Raw genomic sequence first — 22,126 nt, 5'->3', positions numbered from 1 at the left:
TAGTAACCCTTCCTCAAACACGCTGCTGCACACAGTGTCCTGAAAATCCATAGACGTCTATGTTATACTTTGAGTAGGATCTATTATGAGGTGATGCTGCATTATCCTAAATACGTTTATTCTTGTTATACAGTAGGGATAGCAATATTTGCAAATAACAATGTTAACAAACAGACTTTTTGTTGCACAATGGACAGAGAGCAACACATTTCTACACTGATCCATAAACATCAGAGTGCAGGACGCTCTGTTTGCATGCCTTCAGTTATTGAAGGTGTATACAGAACTCTCCAGAAATGCCAAACACCTTTCACGTATGTTGCATTTTGAGTGTTCCTTCACTTTGATCTACAATTTCACGTCATTTATGGTTAAGTCCTAACCGCGTTGAGGAGCCAGTCTAATGAGATTCCCCGTTAATGACTGTAATCCGAGTTCTGATGAAATGCTAACGGGAGCTGAAGTTCGTCTGTTGCTTCCAGCTGTTTCTGGAAGCCTTTCTTCTGAGTTTATTACACACTCGCAGTGCCAAACTGCATCACAAGTCATCCGTAAGCCTCTCCAAATCCAAAGAGTTCTGCCCATTTAGACGTGTGGCACAACAGCAGTAACCTCGTTAATTATGTATGAAAAATTATCCCTGACACAGAGATGGAATTGATCAGAATCTAACAGCAAATTACATTGTGATCTGCACTTCAGGCCAGCGAAGTGTGGTTTGCAAGCTACAGTTTAACACTTGTTCCATCTGTTTACTGAAGTTTATTAAAGCGTGGCTACTTGGATTACATGGCTTCAGTTATCAAAAATAATATCAAAATATAGCGAACTCTGACATAATGCATTATACATCTCTGATGTACTGTTAACACATAGGACATGATATAACACTAGTACTGGGGCTTCTTCTGTCTGTCAGAGCCATTGAAATGTTTGGATGAAACTGGGAGGAGCCTTTAGATAAAGGCAATGAGAGAGTTATGCATCTGAAAGGGGTTGTATTTTAGATGCACCTAAAGGGTCTGAAGGGAATTGACTAAGGATTTTGAAATGTAACCCCTTCAGTTCACCCCACACTCCAGTCAACATATTTAGAGTGGTCACTTTGCACCCCCCACTTAATCGCTGATTAATCGCTGATTGGTATAAACACCTATAATAATTAGTCATATTGAGCAAACGTTTTTGTAAGCTTTAATTGTAGAGAATTTGTATACCGTGTTCACCTTGTGTTATAGTATAGAGTAGGGTTGGGCGATATGACCCAAAGTTCATATCTCGATATTTTTTAGCTGGATGGCAATATAAGATATATATCTCGATATTTTTTTTTTTTTAAAACCATAAAGTAAGAACAGAAAGACAGTTCTTAGTCAAAGCTGTGTCCCAGATGTCACACAGGCACTTTTATTAACATACAGCACAGATGTACATGAAAAAAACTACTCAAAAATAAATTGAGCATTTATTAAATAATAATGCTCCATAAATAAAAGAAAACTGTTGTTTTTGTGCATAACAAAGAGCTCACAATTGTGCAGTCAAAATGTAAACTAAAATACACTGAGCATAATAACAAAGACAGATTTCACAGCAGCTCTGTTCCCAAAAGTTCTACTGCGTGACTGACAGCCTGGAGTTTGAAATCCGCTTTGTAACCATGTGTCTTAACAGGTGCCATTTATGGTCCTTATACACACACAAGACGGTAATATTACGTTGAAGCACAGTACGTATTACTACGCGAGGCTCCTCGGTAGCCATAATGCTCCGACAATCCATCAAGTGGTGCAGCTCTGTAGCTTACCAAAGTCGTACTAAAACATTTTTTTTTTTTTTTTGACAGATTGCTGAGCGCTGTGTACCACATTAAATCGGTTCGCGGTCAAGCACAACCAGAATTCATACATAAGGCGCGCTGTCAACTTTTGAGAAAATGAAAGGATTTCAGGCCGTGCATGGCGTTAGCGTGGTTAGCTTGTTAGCGTGGTTAGGTCATTAACACGTTGACGCCGTCCAGCCCCACGCATGGGGCGATGCGCAGTAACTCGTTAACGGAGATTTGCCATGTCCATCTTGTCGCTGCCTGCAGGTGAAGCGATGGGGAAGGAGGGGGAGTTGTGTTTAGTGAAGGAGAGAGGCGAGGTCGAGTAACGTTGCGTAAAGACAAAAGTGGACGAAAGAGAGGCTCCACAACTATAATTATAACGTAACATAGACTATATCGATATAAAGGATATCGTCACATCTTATATCTCATATAAAAATATATCGATATTTTAAAAAAAAAACAAAAAACGATATATCGCCCAGCGCTAGTATAGAGTCACGTATAAACATGTTTTTACTCATGCCGAGTTAAAATGACAGCTTTTGCATTGTCCTCAGTAGTTCCTGCAGTGAGCACAGACACAGTGACAGGCGCTGTTTTTTGATACACAGATACTCGAGATGCAGGTTAACACATGCATTTCTTTAGACAAGCATAATAACGGTTTTATTTTTTCTGATTCATTGACCTTGCATTTAAAAAAAAAAAAAAAAAAAAAAAAAAAAGAGAGAGAGAGAGAGAGAAATGACCGATGACAAACCTGCTTGCTGTTTCAGTTAGTGCAGTTATTTTTGATTTGCATTGGCTATGGGGTGCATGTCAGTTCTTTAAGTGCTGCTTCCTACTGCAAATCCACAATAGCCTGTTTTTTTTGTTTGTTTGTTTGTTTGTTGTTTTTTTGCTTTTCTCTCTGGACAGGAAAAAAAAAAACTAATTCAAATAGTAAAACCTATTTAATTCACGTTTTGTTCTGCCTACTTCCCTTTCGTGTGCATGCAGCACTTCTGCTTCAGTTACTAGTTCCCTTTTTGATGAATGTCCTGTCTGTTAGTTTCATTCATTGGCACTGAGGCAATGTGTGACAAGAGCAGAGTGACCTTTTTATAGGATATTTTGTGGGTAGTTTTTCTCAAAACATTACTTCAGTTGTATTTATATAGTGTCAAATCACAACAGTGGTCAGCTCGAGAATTTATTTTATGAGGGAAAGAGACAGTATATTGCAACAGTTTGAATTCCATGCTCGTCTTTCAGGAATCATTAGTATATGTTTGCCAGTTGTTTGAAACTGAGGCTGTAATTGCTATTAAAGCTGGATACTGGACACAGATTGAACTTTTGTATTGTGCATGCAGTCCCAGGTTCAGAACTGTTAAACTAGAGTATAGGTCACAAATGTTAAGCAGAATTGTCACATAGAGATGGTTGCTCAAGGTCCCCTCTTGTGTCATATGTATTGACATATTGTATGAATATAATTATTAGCTTTATGTAAGTAAGACTATTTAATAGGCTGGTTAAGAGCTGTTGGATGAAATTGGACAAGCCAAAGCTGCCATGCAGATTTCCACTGCTGATACCCCACAACCCAAGCCTGTTGCTACTGCTATGACCTCCCATTGCATTATTAATAAATAACATATTAGAGACGAGGCACTGTGTAAAGCTTAAATATAAATGCAATAAAATAACCAAGATTTCGTTTTGTCGTTTCACTGAAGCTTACTGTGTAGTTAGCCAAGCTCTGAGCTGTAATGCACAGTTAAGTTTTTTGTTTTTTTTTTGTAAACGGAGCGCTCATTTTGTGGTGGTTGTAAATGCTTTTGTGTAAGTATAGGTTCAGGAATGGCTGTTTCGAAATGGCTCTTGTAATGTTTAGATGTTATCTGATGCAAATCAGCCATGTGCTCATGTAGCTTATGCTAATTAGCCATAAGGAGCTATGGTAATTAATACCTAGTTAAAAGCAGCTGTGTAAGTGCCAAAGTAAAGAGTGAACTGGAAACACACCTGAACATTTGGAGGTTTTATTCTTCACGATCCAGTAAAAATCTACGCCGATTGGGTCATACCACATCTTAAACACTGCTGTTTGGAAGTCTTTCAGAAGGCTGCAGTGAGATGTGATTGTGGTTCAGAGTTCAAAGATTGCATATTTTCATACCCTCGCATCCGACCATTTGCTGCATAACGTGGTTAAGTATGAAACTGTCTATTTTGGAAAGATACAGTGTATCCCTACCTCCGATGTCACAGAAGAAGGTTCCAGACATTGTTTAGCCATCTCAGGAAACACTCTGTACGTACACGCCTGTAATGATGTTAGTATACTTCATGCAGACGTTCACCCATTCATCAACCCTCCTCGCTTTCTAAATTGCGATTAAAGACATGCTTACTGTCACTGTAAAAAATGTTTGAAGTCATTTAAGTGTCACACACAGTATTAATATCACAGCTGAAATATTAATTTCTCTCTGGGCCATGCATTGTTGTGTGGGTACTAAAATTTTAAGTGCTTGCTAAGTGCAGGCATGAATTTTGCAATAGTGGTGACGGGAGTACAGCACTGATTTTATGACGCAGTTGCTGACTGGTGGCTCGGTACATGCTTGCCTAACACGAGTTGACGTAATCTGCTGTGTTACGTTGAGTAATCCCTGGTCGTTACTCAGCTTGTTGCCTCGTTGGGGATTCTTGAATAAAAGATATCTTGGCATATGTATTATAGCCATGCTGTCAGTTTGATTGAGCCACTTCAAACTTAGTAGCTGAGACACCAAACACAATCACTGATTTGCTGTCAGTGCTCTGCTGGCAGCAGGACTGTTGATAAGTCCTGTCAAGAAGTTGGTAAATTAAGATGTTTCAAATACGCCTTCATTTTTTCGTTCAGAACTAAATCTGCCATTAATCCCTGGAGGATAAAGAAATGTTGAGTCTTGAATAGAGAATAGATTTGACTGTCCATTTCTCCCTCTCAGCACTCAAAAAATACTCTTGGCACGCCATTCTAAAAACAAATTAAAGTGGAGAGAGGGAGAAAGATGTTTTTCTTTTTTCTTTTTTTTTGTTGGCGATGACAGTGACGGAACCTCATTTTCCTACAGCTAGATCAAAGTGTCTCCATGTGTGTGGCATTGCAGCCTTTTCCCTTTGGCACCTAATGATACAGCCTGAACTCAAAGACCCCTTGGATGCAGACCATTTCCACTTTCTGCTCTGTACCAGGCCTGATGTCATCTAGGTTGTGCCCTTCAAGCTCACCCCCACCGTTCCATGTCCTCTGGCTTTTCTCGTCTTCCCCGCCTCCTCTGCCCACCCCCAAATCTGTTGGTGTATGTAATCAGACAGCCCTCTGTGATGCAGCAGTGGGCTCGGGCACATCCCTGCATTGACTGTCCCACTACTTGGATAATGAAGGCAGCTGGGAGGCCGTCTTACTGCCTCCTTGTGTTGCGCTTCATCATTCCTGCCACAGCACAAGGTTTTCTAATTAAGTCACCATCTTGGCCCTGCAGATTATGTAGCAGCTGGATCATTAGCGTGGAGGGTCAAATGGCATGTGTCTCCATGTATCGGGCGGAGCACTTTTCATCAACCCTTGTCTCAGTCACCTCACCTCTGCTGGCCAACAGAAGGCTCAGCCTGCTTCCTCCTTGCATGCCCCCTTTATGCTCAGTATTTTGTGAAAACATTACACATAAGTCTCTCTCTTTTTTTCTCTTTTCTTTTAACTCTCTTCTGCTTTTCTGATGGCAACATGCTGTATTTAATAATGCAGGAGGGGCAGACTTTTAGAAATACTTGTACAAAAACACTGATGTATAAGCATGGCTTATTGCCTGACATTTTGTCAACTTTTATTTTGTAGTTGACTTCAGTGTGTGTTTTACTCTGTCTTGGTCCCCTGAAGGTTCTTATCTATATTGAATATTAAGACATGGTCATGTTATCTTGCAACTACTTAGAAATGGGCTAAAAGGACCTATTTGTAGCATTTATGCACCTACAGGACCTTATGACAGCATTGTATCGTAATTTCACATCAGTAACAACAAGTTGAAACCAACAAAACTTTCAGTGACGTATTGTGACGTCAGCATGTTGCATAGCAACAGACTCAAATCAAAGGCCAAACAATACTGTCGCTTGGGCATGTTCTGACAGTCTAAACTAAGTGACAGACTGTAACCTGGGGTTAGTTTCTTTTAATGTAGGCAAAGTATTTCATATTAAATCTTGATTATTTGTGTTGAACAAGCTCTAAACAGTTAGTCAAATAGTGGATCAACAATAAAACAGTGAGAAATTAATTACTTAAAAAAATTTTTATAAGACAAATTGTCGGATATTATAGTTATACCTTGTCATTCATGTGTGCTTTGTGCCTTTTTCAGAACATCTGTGATAGGACAAAAGCATGACACAAGATTAAAGCTAAGTGTGCTGGCCCAGCAGTTAATCAGTCGAGGAAATGCTCCGCAGATTGATTGATTAAAATAATAGTTGCAACCCTACTTAACAGTGTGAACATCAATTAAATGGGCTATTGACTGAACTGAGATCAGTTTAAGAGTACCACATAGTATCTCAAAATGGACGCTGTACTGGCTGCACTTTCAGAGACTGCACGACACTGATGTAAAATCTGTACCGGAGGCCTGTACGGTGTATAATGTGTAGATTAATTTTAAAATCTAATTAGTTTTGTATTTCAGTGGGCTTCTACTCATAGAGGGAAAATTACTGTCAGCAGCCCTGTGAGTCACCTTCAGTTCAGTTACAGGGTGGAGATGCCTTGTATTTATTTGTATGATGAGGAAGAGTTATTCACCATTAGTCTGACTCACCTGTCAGTATAGTCAGTCAGCAAGCCTCTTCATTTATCAGTCTGCTCATGACTGCAGAGGATGGGGGAGAAGTTTCAGTTCTCCTGTGTTGTCCGTGAACAGCCATGATGTAAGTGCTAATGAAGAATAAAAACAACAGATTCAAAATATGTTTGAGTTTCATAAGGCTTGTCTGAACAGCTTGATTTTGATCCATTACCACAGATTCTCGAGGTAACAATATCAAGGAGGGAATCAAGTATCAAAACATCTTTCTAAACTTTTCATTTTCCAGCAGAAAGTGTTTCTATGTTTTCCTTCATGCTCTGTATGTTACAAACGCCCAGAGTTTGGGTACACATAGCGTGTGTATGGGGGGGGGCTCAAACATAAAAGTAGTTTTTGAAACATTCTGGCATAAATTCAAGGTAACCATAGCTACTTTTCTCTGTCAGATCCATCTTTCTTAGCCCTGAAAATGGGAGTTTTTGATACTCGGAGCATCCTTTATAGGAATTATATCAGTTTAATAGCAGGCAAGAAATGGAATGAATAAAATATTTTAATGCATTTTGTTCAGAAAAACTTGGATTAGAAACTTAACAGCGGCTGATGAAACCTGACCCTGATTATACTAAGGGAAGATTTAAGACCACTGCGCCAATCCATTAATGATCTCCCGCAGCCGGTTTTGGTTTTTCCTTTCTCCGAATTCTGTTTGGATGTGTGGAAATGCCTTCATCATCTGCTCTGCCTGTCTGCACTGATAGCAGATATTGAATTGGCTGCTGGGCACTAGCTAACCCCTACTGTGAGAGATCAATTGAAAGGGACAGCCATATACTGCTTCTCACAAACTGCCGGCCAATTTGGGAATTTCGTACTCTTCCTGATGCATTTCAGATGGTAAGCAGAGCAGCATATAAATTATGTTTTTTGTGTCTGTCTTGCCATGTTTTTTGACTTGCTCATTAAGTAAACGGATATAAAACAAATCTGAGATTTTAAAAGTTCGATGTCAGTAATGGAGTAGATATTTTTAATACTTGTAAAACTGCATTCAGACAAACCGAGGTTCCTTTTTTGTAGCATGTTGTAATAAAAATAATTATTAGTATAACAAGTAAAATTTATTAGTTGTATTTAGCAAAAATACTCATTCTCAAATGTGCTTAAAAAGTTTGAAAAATCTGGTTCAGTGGCATCACAAGGGTACACAAACACTATTTTTGAAAGATATTTGACCTGTTAAGTGTTGTCAAGACTGTGTTATTTCCAGCCTGACATGCACTCAAACTCTCACATGCTCTCTCACACTAACAAACACACTTGTGTGAGTGTGCTTAGTCAAGAGAAAAATCCCACAACTCGGTGAGGAGTCCTCATTCTCCCCTCAGCCTGATTGCATTTTCATTCTCTCTCACTCACTCACTCACTCACTCACTCACTCACTCACTCACTCACTCACACACACACACACACACACACACACACACACACACACACACACACACACACACACACCCTTTAACCTATCTTGGTAACTTTAGGCTTTTCTCTGCCCCCCTATTTTAAGACGCAGAGGGCAGTGTGCCGAGAGGGACAGCGAGACAGGCTGTTACGGGCGGCGAAACAGTTTGCAAGATGACACTAGCTGGCTTGTTTACAGCAGAGGGTCGATTTGAGGGGGAAGGGGTGGTGGGGAAGGAGGCAGGCAGGAAAAATAGAGAGGGGGTTTACTACCCTCAAGAGAGTCGGAATTCCTCCTGAGCCATTCCCCCATTTGGCTGGCAGTTGTGAAAACAATTGCCTGGCATTTACTCTCTCTGTGCAGATGGAGTCCCAGCTATGAGTCAGCTTTCAGAGCAGCAAGTGGTGGAGAAAGTGGTTGGCTTGTGATCTACTGCACAGCAAATATAAGCATGCTTTATAAACACGCCTGGTTTTTGATATTGGAGCTGTTTCCTTCTCTACATTCCCAACGTTTAATTTCTCCTTATCACACAGGCTGGTTGACTTATTTAAGCATGTCTCTTTGCTGTTTCTCTACAGCTGATCTCCAGAAGATGGTATGCTGATGTCCTGAGCTGAGGGAGCCTTAACTTCATTCCCCACTCGCCTTTGTTATTCCACACCTGGTCTGCTCTCCATCAGTCACCAACACCAACAGCTACCACCAACACCTTCACATTTTCCCCACCCCCTTTTGTCCAGCCGGTCGTCACCATGACGTCGGAGCTGGAAAGCAGCCTGACCTCCATGGATTGGCTCCCTCAGCTAACCATGCAGGCGGCCATTCGCAAGGCTGATGCCCAGAATGCCCACGGGCCCGGCATGGGAAAGAAGAGCGCCCTGCTCGATCCCAACACCACGCTGGACCAGGAGGAGGTGCAGCAGCACAAGGATGGCAAGCCGCCCTACAGCTACGCCAGCCTTATCACGTTTGCTATCAACAGCTCGCCAAAGAAGAAGATGACACTGAGCGAGATCTACCAGTGGATCTGTGATAACTTTCCCTACTACAGGGAGGCGGGCAGTGGCTGGAAGGTGAGGAAAAAGAAATCTTGACTATTAATTCTATGGAGATGAGGAAATGCAATAATAATTTTGCATTTAGTTGGGCTTTTCATGCTTTGACTGCCATGTTTTATTTGTTTTCTATTTTTTTGAAAAGCAAATGCTAAGGCAAAACGAGCTGTTCAGACCTGTACATTATTACATTTAGAAAAACCACCAAGGTTATCCTTTAACAGACATCTGATATCCAGAATATTGAATATTATCGTTGTTGCTCTTTTAAAATTCATTTGGCTGTGCGTTTGGTTAGATTCTCCTTTGACCTTACGTTTTTGAGATGAGCTGCTGACAACATTCGTCGAAGAAATTCTTTGACTTAAATTGTAGTTTGGTGGGATCTGGATGTCTTAAACAAAGTGAGATTCTGTTGGTAATCACCATTGTCACTTCTGAGAAAGCTTGGAGAGAAACTATGAGTGTGCCAAATCACACTAAGTGCCTCAGTCCTCCGAATGAAAAATGGTGCAGCCCTGAGAGAACCATATGAAGTGTAAAACCCTGGATTAATATTCAGGGAAGTGGCCCCTATCTGTGCGAACACAGACTAAATAGCCCATTCATGGGTGGTATTATTCATTGCAGATGCCTTGATAGGAGAAGGCCATTATGCAGAAGGAGAGAGCCAGTGCTGTGTCATCATCTCAAGGAGCCCATGATATACCGAGATGAAGCTATGCTGATTGCCTTTTAAAGGGCCCAGATGGAAATTGATATTAGAATGAGTTTTCCAATCAGTCGACGTTTATTGGAAATAGAATCTTAGGCACTGCTTTATTGCAGTCAGACAAGATGTATGAAGCCCATTTCCTGGGGCGACAAGATCTGGCATGTGTACAGGCTGCACTGAGGTGTGTGTGTGAGGGGGAGATGAGAAAGCATGTGTTATTATAAATGGATTGATTTTAGCTTTTGTGGCAAGGCCCCTTTTGTAAGGAAATGAATTGTTTTATTTTGCAGCCTTTGTTTCCTCTTTTACCTTCATCATCCCTTATTTAGTTGTCAGTAACACAGCAGCATATGTGCCGTCAGACTGCATGTGTTCCTGCATTGAGTTACAGGCATTTTCAGCTCTGCATTTTGTATACCACCTACCTCCGTGTGCAATGAAATGTTAAATTCATTGCCAAATGATTTTTCGCCAGACGCTGGTATAAGGCTAGAGGAGCGTTTTTCACCGCCTTTGTTTTTGGATTGTGAGGAAATCCAGTTGCAGAACATGTTGCAATCATTGGATAGACTGTACCTACTGAGATACTTTAAATGCTGCTTTCTTATTCAGAGCAGCCATGAGTAGATGATAATTTAGGTGGGTTGTAGTGGACTTGGTGAACTCCTACATATCCACAGACTTTACTGCTCAGAAATGTGAGGGTGTGACAGACTAGCCCAACTAAAATAACTGTAGATAAGACATAGCATGTAGTTGACACTTATCCCAAGCACTGTGAATACACACACTTTTTATACATTTTAGAGTGGGTGGCCTCAGTGGGAATCAAACTGATGCTGCTGGCAGGGTTGACGCTTTGGTCTTCCCACTGAGTTACAGTTCCACTGTAGTTACAGCAGAAAAGAAGAAATTATATTAAATTACCCAAGTGTTTTGCTGCTAATGTGTCTTTTGGTTCTTATGTTGTGAAGCGTGGCTTTTTCCAACAGTCAGTAAGAACAGGACGTTATGTAAACTTGTTGCAAAAAGCCTACACTCTAAATAAGTAGAAGTAGCATTAAGGATGTGTATGTGGCTTCATTTGTAGCTGATACCAATGTTTAATTTATTTCAAAACTTCAAACTGTGTATCATATTAATGGTTTAGATGAGGGGTATAGTAGAAACGTGTAATGACGCTGTCGTGATATGCTGTCTGCTATGATGATGCTTATCACGATGCAGACACTCTGCAATACAGTACAAGGCAAGCACCCACCATTGCTTTAATTTTTAAAGAAAAAATATCCCTACATGTGGTCTTTAGGTGTTTATTTGTTGCAGCGTGGTGTCAGCATGTGTATTGTTATTATCTAATCACACTAATCTGGCAACAAATATGATTAACTCTGATTTGGTTTCACCAGTGGTCAAAAATTACACCCCTCTGATTTTCATCTTCTTCTCTTCAAGTTGGGTGTTTTTGCCTTCACTTTACCCTCATTCATTTCATAACTGCTGCCATAAACAGTCATAGAGTAGTGACCCTGCTTAAATAATTTGAAGATCTGTTTAATGCATTTTCTATTAAAATGTAATGAATTGGCATCAGTGTATTGATAACTATTTTTTTTCCACGAATTGTATAAACTTTTTTTTTTTTTTTTTTTTTAAAGGGTACAAATTCAACATGCCAAACGGAAGATTTATTCTAATGTGTTAAATCTACATCTTGGGTATATCTTAACCTCAAATCCCTCTGAAACTGTACGCTCTAACCCAACTAGCACCTCCTTGTAAAAGGAACCACAATTCACTATTCAGATTGGCCTTTTCAAGACTGTTGATGCCTTCTGTGCATTTCTGGCTACTTTTCTGTTGCAAAATTAGAATTTGTCAGTGAGAGAATAACCATCATCACCTCAGTATAAGAAATAATAATCATAGCCTCAATATAAGGACTCATAGATTTCAGCAAATTCCTGGAGGGAGATTGACAACACCATCAGAATGGATGTGAGAGAATGTACAAAGAAGTGGACAATTATGCTTACCTCCAAGGAGGGAAAAAATGGACCGCAACAAAGAGTTAGGGACCCAGGAGGGGGAAAAAAAGCCCCAGCATTTAGTTTCTATCGTGGCTAGCTCTGCATATAAAGCACCAGGAGACAACCCCAAGTCGATTAAAATATAAAACACTGTGCAAAAGTATGAATGCTGGTAACAGTGCCGGATGCTTAAGTGGGTTACGTTGTAAGCTCTACAAAGATTCACCACAGAAATCTAAATCATAACGCTAGAGTCACACTAGGACAAACGGTGGTTGGAGACTGCAGCAAACCTAAAAATACTGCAACCGTGTGCAATGCGATCTCATTCCCTTTGAAATGGTTGCTTTCAAGATGGGAACCTGGTCGTACTTGCAGTCAGTTGCAGTCTTTAAAACGACTTCAATGCCTCAAGATGCAAACAAACGGTAATAAGACCGAGTCATCTGTAATCGGTCTATTGCCAGTTTTCGATTGAATGTAGTAAAGATGGCAATCATATGCAGTTTAACCATCTTGCAAGTCTGTTGTATACACACAGTCTGTTGCTTGCATTCAGAGTTGAGCCAGTACCTCATAGAGAAATTCAGAAACGGTAATTGCAGTTGATATGAGTAAGACCACAATTGTTTGGAGACCAGTTGCCAGGCAGCAGGCAACCAGTGCAATCACTATGTGATCCAAAGTGGTTGCCTAGATGATGAGTGTGTTGCTCAGTTAAGGACAGCTAGTCGGTTGTTGCAACTACTTGCAGTTAGTCGCATAATGTGAAAACAATTCAAACCCTGTACGCTAAGGTTAACATTTTATTTTTACTCCAATGTGACTGAGCGATAACACGCAGCTGATCTGATGCAACAGTGTTTCTGGACTTTTGTTTTTTCTTGCTGCAAGTAGGGATGGGTATCGGTTCTGACATAAACGGTAGTAACCAGACCGAAAAGCAGCGCACATTTCGGTGCTTTATTTCAGTGCTTTTTTCCCTGAGACGTCATACACTTTGGATTCTAGCCAATCATTTTACCTTTCCGAGGATAGTAGGCAGGCCCAGGTATGTACGTTCTTTTAGAGCAGAGCTACAGAATAAAAAGTCTGGCTGTACTTCACAGCAAAAGATCCAAACTCAGCAGCCTGCAACAAGTGCTTTAAGCTGATACTGTGCAAAGGAGGTAACACCTCAAATCTGATGAAACACCTGGCGACGCATAGTAGGGCTGAACGATTAGGGAAAATAATCTAATTGTGATTTTTTGCCCCAATATTGCGATTGCGATGCGATATGCGATTATTTTTTAAGGTCTTTGTCTTCTGTATTATTAAACAAAGACAAGCAATACATCATATAGTATGGCCAATACTATATTACATTAATTTTAAACTGTTCTTTCCTGGAAGACAGACCTCTGTTATGATGACATGAGGTGATGCATGAATTGATGACTGACATTTTTATTTAACTTCTTCAATCACAACAGTATATTTGAACATACACAATAGTTTATTTTTAGCTTACAAACATCTGAGCATAAAGTGCTGACAAGGAACCCTGGTGTAAACATTAAAATGAAAGTCAGTACAATGTGCAGATTGCAGAAATATACATAAACAAAATCAGTGGCTTTACCACACTCAGTTTTTCGACATCTGTGAACTACTAGACAGTCATTCAATTAAAAAATAATATTAAATAAATAAAACTAATAAATAAAAAATACACACATCTTACTGATCTCTGCAGTCAGTAACATTACACATAAAGTGCAAACATAATAGCAATTGTATAAACACACACACAAACACGCCTTTAAAATTTAAAGGCGTGAAATTGGACGGTCTAGCCTTCTGAATCAGAAGGCTAGTTCTGATTAGCATCACCGCTGTCTCGGTGGAGTTTAATAAACTCGGCCGTCTGCTTCTTGCTATCTAAAATATAACCAGACACTGGCGTAAATTCTCGACTGTCTCATACTTCTGTTTAATGAGTTTTCTGTTTGACGTTTAGTCAGCTGTGTGAAAACCAAGGAGGAACCCACCCGGGGGATTAATAAAGTTTTATTTTATCTAATCTAATAACTTTAATCTCAGCCAAACCGATTTACTCACGAACAAACAAAACACTGAAAAAAGCCCAACAATAACATTTTTAGGTTGTCTAAGTGACTTATATATCACGTTTAACCCGAGCAGCGAAACTCCGCCGTGATCTGAAAATGATGTGCCGGGAGTTGTGCCGTTCTCGGCCGCATCAGTAACCCTCGAGCTCCCGGCTAGCTGTCGAGCTGGTGGGTAGCAGACGCCTCTGAAAACGTCGAAGCACTTTTGCAAATATGGGATATCTTGATAAACCGAGCAGATATTTGATGTTTACACAACTACTTTCTCGCCTGAAAATATTTTAAAAGTTTATTTTGTGACCCAGAAAGATTAGTATGAGTAATTTTAAAACTTAGTAGCGGCCGCCATTGTTGGAAACTGGAGTTTGGCTGGGCCGCGCTATGAATTCTGGGATATGGTAGTAATTTGGACAGCCTTCGGCGCGTCGCTGTGATGTAATCGGTCTACAAATGCGGCCTCAGGAGGATGCAGCCCATGAATTTGGACATGTCCAGAGTATAATCGCAGCCTTTGCGGTTAGAAAATTGCACTTGATCATGTCGCGATATTATCGCAAATGCGATATATCGTTCAGCCCTAACGCATAGCGTTTTTTTAAAAGCCGAGAAATGCACAGTATTTCATAGCTTGCTGTGAGACCTCACACCGTGCACATCTACTGCGGGAGTGGTGCCTGTTATCGGACCCGGAGTTAGCAACATCACCCAAGAACCCGAAGAGGAGAGTCGTGGCCCCTAGCCCTGCCAGTGTAGCAGAAATGATGACGGATGATGATGATGGCAGCAGCAGCCGTTCTTCTCTGGGCGAGTAGCTTAATGTTGTTCGTGTGTAATTTACGTTGAGTAGGCTAACCACGTTATTAAATTAATGCACTAAAGGTGAACTAGCAAACATCATCGTAGTTACATGCGGCTGTCTTCTTGTTTGATGGCAGGTACTCCCTTCACCCTGGCCAAAAAGGCTAAAATGACCAAAGAAAAAGTGGGAAACAGTTAAACATGAGAGGTTTTTGGACAAGAGTGTTTTTTCCATTGATTAAGCACTGCTTCCAGCCAAGAGTGATACCATATATGCTCTATAGCTGCAGAAAAGGCTAACATTGTTATCTTTTTACAAAAAAACAGCTAAACATGAGAGGTTTTTGGACAAAGTATGTGTTCTCCATTCTTTAAGCACCGGTTCGAGCACCATTTAAGCACCGGCACCGTTTCAAAAGTACCGATTTGGTACTGGTATCAGATAAAACCTAAACGATACCCATCCCTAGCTGCAAGTGCCGGTTTATTACCAATTTGGGAGTGAATTTATTCAGTTCTCCAATTTCGATAATGGGAAGCAAACATGCAACTTCAAACAGTCGACCTTATATTCAAAATTGTCCTTTGTGGGAGTGATTGTGCTTATGTTAGGAAAGGCAATTTTAGTGCACAAAAAAAGTAGAATTTGTAAATGTTCATATGCTACATGAGTATTGTGTAATTTAAAAAAATGAATTTTGAATTTGAAACAAAAGTGTATAAATCATAAATTTCAGAAGACTCTTCACTTTTGACTAGTATTTTGCATTTTTATGTCTCAGTTACTACGTTTAGATTTTCAAAAATATGAGGGCACTTGTTAGATTTTAGCTTCTTTTTTAAAAAAAAATATACTCAAAACCACAGTGTGCTATCTTGAAGTTGTTGGAATGAAAAGTGCTTCTTTCAGAGTCGAGTTTAAAATAGATTTGACGTAACTGCAATGATGTCTTCGATATGAGAGCAAGTTACTGAATTAGTCAGCGCTGGTGACGATTGACGCTCTTCAGGCGCTTTCTAGTTTGGTAAAGGTTTGCATAGATCGACAGATTCTGGCCTAAATGTGGGCTGCAACTGTAGAAATACCCCTCACATTTAAAAGTGTGAAAAACCACATCACTCTAACCAGGATGCTGTACAGCGCAGGAAACGCTGAAAAAGCGGTTTTAAGATGTGCTCATAGGCTGGAGCCTGCGTCACAAATTTTTTTTTTTTCCCCCTCAGTTCTTGTTAATAAGGTGTTTTCCCTGTCATAGATTTTCTGAGAATCTAAACAACAAGAATAATGCACATGGAATATGTATAAATCTCTCATTGCATAAGACATTTGAATGAAATCCAATATAACTGTTTCCGTGCCCGGGGCATTTGAACAAGCTCCAGTAGCCTTAGGTTTGTTTCTAATGTTTTTGTGCTTGGAGAATTTTCACATCCCATCACACAAATGATATTTTCATCCAAGCCTGTGCAAAAGCCTTGGGAAAGGTTCCTCTCCCAATCACCAGGAGGTCACTTGTAGCTTTTACGCTTGTAAAGGTTTTTTTTTTCTCCCTTTAAAATCCAAGCAGATACTCAAAAGATTTGGAAGTAACAAAACGGCTAATTGAAATTGTATAATTCTGTAATATGCTTGCAATTCTCCCTGCACTGTGACCGTTATGATATGAATCCACCTATAGTGTGACTGAGTATGTTTGTGTGTGTAATTAGTTGGAAGCAAGCATGCTGGGGTGGGGTGAATGTAGGTCGGATGTAGTCATCGCTCCTCTGTTCCCCTGGAGATGTCAGTCGCAGGAATTTGGGACTCAACACACGCATGCGTCTGTTCTGTATGATAATGCAAGCTGTGTCTGAGAGATGAGACCTGGCTAATCTGGGCACCAGCAGCTCATTTAATCATCTCAATAAAACTCCATTAGCCTGCGCTTTTAAGAAATATCAATAAGTGCTGTCAATAAAAACAGATAATTCATCAAGGTCAATAAAATAAATAAATAAATAAATAAAAACTAAAATAAAAAAAGGAAAAAAGTAAGCGCTGCCTTGAGAGTGCCGAATATGTGCTCGGCATCTATGAGCAAGCAATTAGTTGGTGATTTTCTTAACACCCTCTCTGGCTCTCTGAGGCATTTTTGATTCATGTTTTGCAGGTTTGTCTAAGCAGTCGTGTGCATGATTCAGCTCATATACTTTAGCTTCTGCAGCCTTCTGTTCCATGCAAAGAAGATCCATTATATTGCTTGAAGACTTTTAGGTTTACCGAAAGCTATATTTAAAAGATGTATCTAAAAAGTTCTTTTCTCTTATGTTTTGTCTTCTTTGTCATAACAAATATGTGCTGCTTAATCTCTGTGACGTCAGCTGGTCCGATAACTCCTGAGATTAAAACATAAATGGGAATATTCCTCAGCCACAAGGTCAGAAGATGATGCTTGTCTCTCCGTCGTTGCCGCTTAGCGAAGATGAGACTTGGGATTTACCTAGTGGTCTTATTCAGTGTTTTAGAACATACACTACCAAGTCATAAGTTAAAGTCTTTGTTTTTTTTCAAAGGTTGAGGTTAGCATTTGAATGAAATTAACAAGTGTGTCACAAGTGCCCGAATCAGCCTTTTCTCTGCACAGATGCTCTCTTGCGTGTCACGAAAGGCAAATCATGGTTCTCTCACTTTCACTACGACTGTTTGTGGGGCACATGTTGCATAAATGATTTGCAGACGTGTGGCTTCAAGACACCTGAAAGAGACTGCTGCGTGACAGAGGAGGGTATTCCCCTAATCAACTTTGTAGATGGACAGTATTTTAGAAGACCACTAGAGTAGTTTGTCTTTACAGTCATTTCTGAGTTTGATTTAAATGAGTTTGCTTTGTCATATTGTTTCATAAAAAAGCAGTTTGAGAAGTTATACTCTTTATCTAGTTGACAATAAAAAATGACTATATTTAATCGTAGATATTAAGATATTTCTTTTGTTTTTATACAAAAATTGTTTAAAAATAAATTACTCATAATAAAGCATGTTTGCAACTGTATTACTGTTTAAGAATTAAACTCAGAGGATTTTAAAAGTCCCTAATAGTACAAAATTAGAATTGCATATGTATATGAAAATATGGTTGTAGTTTTTATTTACAAATTCAGGATTATTTCATTACATTTTGTAACAACAGTCGATCTTGTTGGCTAATTTGACTCTTACTATAATGTCCACTTTGATTGTCTGAAAATATCTCAGCTCAGCTCAGCCATAGACAGAGTGACAGTATGTTTGATTTCTTTTTGGGTCTATTTTTTCTTTATAAAAAAAAAAAAAAAGCTGAAATGTTGACCTCCATGTTCATCTCAAACCTTCTCCCGGCTCGTTGTAGGCTCACTTCAGGCAAAGTGTGTAAATTCCCCTCTGCATTTCTTCCAGGTGAAAAATGCCAGAGAAATTCGGGAGCAATTCTCAACCAGTTTTAAAAAACGCTTGAAATGTTCGCTCTTGAACTTTAACTGAAGAAGAGATTGTTGCTACTGGCATGATTTTTATTTTATTTTTCTCTTCTACACCTGTGTACAGGAAAAGAAAATTAGTTGGAAGAGAACGGAAGCTGCTTTGATTGCCTAACAAACATTGAATCTCCCACTGCATTTTCACTGAGGTCCATAGCTCTTACATGATCTTGTTAACAGGGAAATATAGCTTTGGTCTGTAAATCGTTGAGTGTGCAGAGATGGGGCATGGAACTGCCTTCTGCAGGGGCCCTGGACCTTGCTTTGATCTCATTATAAAATGCAAATACACAGTACCCTAAACAGATCAAAGGTTCAACTTCCCATTGGATCTGAGGCTTAATAATAGCAGCCTGGAGCAGTTTACTATTTTTTAAAGAAGCGATTTGGGTAGCCACTGGTCCTCCAGGACATTATTTACTCTGGAGATAATATTCCTGCTTCTGACTAGTGACTAGCCACAGCTCAGAAAATCCTTGCTCCTGTTGCTTATTTAAATAAGATCGGTCAGGTATGAGCATTCGTGCCTCCTGCCCGTATCTCTCACCTCAAGCTTAGGTTTACAGGGCCTGAAATCTCAAAGTGGAAAATTGCTTCGGTGCTAGAGTCTCTGATACTTTCGTCTACTTTCATCATTACAGTGTAAAGCAAGCATTTACATTTTAAGGACTTTGGAATTGAGAGCGTGTATGTTACAAAAGAAACAGTATCACTTTAAATATGTATTCATACTGCTGAAAATTTAGTAAATAGCAAAGTTACTTTTTCGTTCTTCAGAAATGTATCTTTTCTACTGCGGTCTCACGTTCACCTTGGCTTCCATGCAGTGTGATACATGATGAGTTTGTGCAGTAGTATTTTTAGCGTTTTGCCTTATACTGGATTTCTTGTTAATTGTAGAGACAGGAAAAGTGGCTGCATGCTGGCCCGGCGCTGACTTTTTCAGGCTGTGGGAGGGGTAGTGATTCACTCGGCAGCCAGTTTGATCCTGCTGTGAGGCGGGTTCCCGTGTCAGGAAGCTCCAGCCTGGCCACCCGCCCACCAGCCTCACCTTGCACCCGCCTACCGGCGCCCCACCGCTCACGCTCTGGCCCTTAGAGTGGGCGGGGAGAGCAAGCTGGCAGGCCTTGGCATGGATACATTTTGGCAGGAGCTGCTGTCCCCACACTCCACTGAGTGAAGTGCTGACTGCAGTGCAGAACATAAAAGGCCTGAGGCTTCTATCTCTTCCTCTTGTGGCCTGCAGGCCTGTGTACCGCTATGTTGGCTTCAATATTTATTTATTTTTTTGGAAACTGTTGCTGTCTTTTTGACAGTCTCTGCCATGGTCTCACAGTTCATCCATGATATACATGACTTCTGTTATCATTTTACCCAGTCATTAACCCTTAGTAGCTCCCTCCCATCTGCTTTTTCTGCTCAAGATGTGATACAACAGCTAGTTGCAAAAGCTGTTGACCGTGGTCATCAATTGATCCAGTGAACTTCCTCCTCTGTGATAATGAAGTCGATATCTGATGCACAGACGAGGACAAACCATTTGTTTTGCAGCTTATTCCCCCTTCTAAGACTGATTTATGATGCAGAAAAGAAGAACACTGAGTACTGTTGATTCAGACAAGAATTGTTCACAACTTTGCCCTTTGAATATAATAAAATAATAATAATGTTAAGTATGTATTATTAATATTATATATTATTAATATTATTTACTATTAATTTACTGTTATTTACTGTTACTGTTTATTAAGTAAAAGCAAAGAAATGATTTGTTTAATGTTATTGCATAAACTATAATGAACAATTTACACATTGCATTTTTTACCCCGCTTTCCTTTTATTTTTTGCAGACTAGAATGTTATTGGACAGATTGCAGTTTCATGTTGCCTGTTTCCTCATTAGTGCTTTGCAATACAATTTCTTGAGTTGTTTTAAAGTGTTGATGAAACAAACGGTTTGTACAAATCAGCAACCTGTGATGAAATATCGTCCAATAAGATGCAACCCTGGGAACGTTCTTGGTGTCCAGACCAAGAAAGTAAAAATAATCTCCAATAGCTCCATAAGTAGCAGAGCTGACTGCATTCTAGCTTCAGAGCTCCTCAGACTCTTACTTGTTCTGTCTTCTTTGGCACTCTTTGCTTCCTGCAAACCAACTGACGTGTCGGGTCAGTGGTTTCTCGGTATGTGGTCACAGATATGTCTGTGCAAATGAAGCAGGCCATTCCTATGTTTAAAAAAAAACAAACAAAAAAACAGATCTGTCATGCAGAGATAATAGAAACTTTAGGCAAAGCCAAACAACTGTGTAGTGCATTGTTGAGGATTGCATTGGCGAGCTCAGCATCACCGAAGGGGATCCAAGAACAGTCAGATAACCTTTTCACGACATTTAGCTAAAAATCATCGGATTTATATTTTTGTCAAAGTCTACAAATAAGGAGACATCTTAAGGTATGATCTATAAGCAAAAACAAAAATTAGTTTTAAATTTGGCCACTATCCCATTGAATAAGATTTGCCTCAATTTAAAAATGTTGAAGCACTTTTAGCACTTCAACCACTTTTGGTTGCTTGCTGGAAATCCCCTGCTGACCATCTGCAATTTCGCCAAGATTGTGCCAGATCAACCAAGCTGAATTTTATGATAGTTACCGGTTAAAACATGCAAAATAGCCTGTTGAAGTGACTACCTAGTTGATGATCAAAGTCGCAGAATGAAATCTGAAATATTTAGAGCTGTGCTCGTAGCTCTGATTCACTCTTAATGCTGCTGGACTGGTAGAACGGCATTTCAATCTACTTTTGTTATAATGTGATACAAAAGATTTTATCATCCCTTTGGCAGAATTTATTTTGGTCTCAAATACTGCACACTTACCACCTCCATAGTATTAGGAGGGGGAAAAAAAAGAAACAGACAACACATTTGTGGCAAATCACAACCACAAATGAAACACACTGCACATATTACACAACCAGCAACAGTATATGAAAATGCCATATAGCCATGTCTGCATGGTTCTTTTTCATTTGAGGTAGGCTCATTGGGGTGCTTTGTCTTCTACCATAGCTGGTGACTATGGGATAGTTCATACAAGAGCTTTTTTTTTTTTTTTTTTTTTTTTTGTGCATGTCTGCAAACTCTGTTCACATATTTCACTGGAAGGACTCGTGTTCACTCTTCCAAATAACCCCCATGGCATTTGTACCAGACAAACAAGCTTAGATTTTAACTGTACGTTAAGGATGCATACCACGCTGAACTCCCACACTTGAGTACACTATGTAGTAAAAAAACAAAAAAAGAAAGAAAAAGGGGTGGGGGGGTTAGAGAATCCTCTGGTCCACTCTTTGCACCTTGTGTCTGCATCACATATCTAATCTCTTTTTTTCTTACATTTAAAAGGAGCCTGTTGTCATCACACCACAGATCAGAACTTTCCAGTTCAGTCAAAAACTGAGCAGGATGGCAGCAGAAGTCATGTAAGGATTTAAAAATGTAAGAATACTGAATATAAGCTTAAGAGATGGAGAACTGACACAAACCTCAGGCGGTAGGATGCTGATTGATCTTGATTCTGAAAGGGGTACTGATCACCCAGACATACTAGATTCAGTTGGTCAAAACGGAAACATGCCTCTTTATAACATAAAATGATATTTATCTGTTTCAGTTTTGAAATAAGCAAATGTGAGAGCTGCAGTCAATGAAAAGGAGACATGCAAAAAGTCTTGGGTTTTTCCAGGTGCCTAATAGTCAAACAGATAGCACTGTTGG

The 22,126-nt window shown here is 39.8% G+C and overlaps 1 protein-coding gene across 3 annotated transcripts in view; it reads left to right on the top strand.

Moving 5' to 3' along the window:
- foxj3 (forkhead box J3) overlaps positions 1 to 22,126 on the top strand; it is a 99,105-nt gene that overhangs the window by 31,201 nt on the left and 45,778 nt on the right. For all 3 annotated transcript variants that reach the window (XM_026167616.2, XM_026167617.2, XM_026167618.2), the window contains one exon: positions 8,716 to 9,210. In XM_026167616.2, coding sequence (XP_026023401.1) covers positions 8,890 to 9,210 — 321 coding nt within the window. In that variant the 5' untranslated portion in view covers positions 8,716 to 8,889. The remainder of the gene's footprint in view (positions 1 to 8,715; positions 9,211 to 22,126) is intronic.

Source organism: Astatotilapia calliptera, chromosome 5, assembly GCF_964374335.1.
Source record: "Astatotilapia calliptera chromosome 5, fAstCal68.1, whole genome shotgun sequence".
NCBI lineage: Eukaryota > Metazoa > Chordata > Actinopteri > Cichliformes > Cichlidae > Astatotilapia > Astatotilapia calliptera.
Note: the sequence above shows the minus strand (reverse complement) of the source record. Positions and strands in the feature narration are given on the sequence as shown.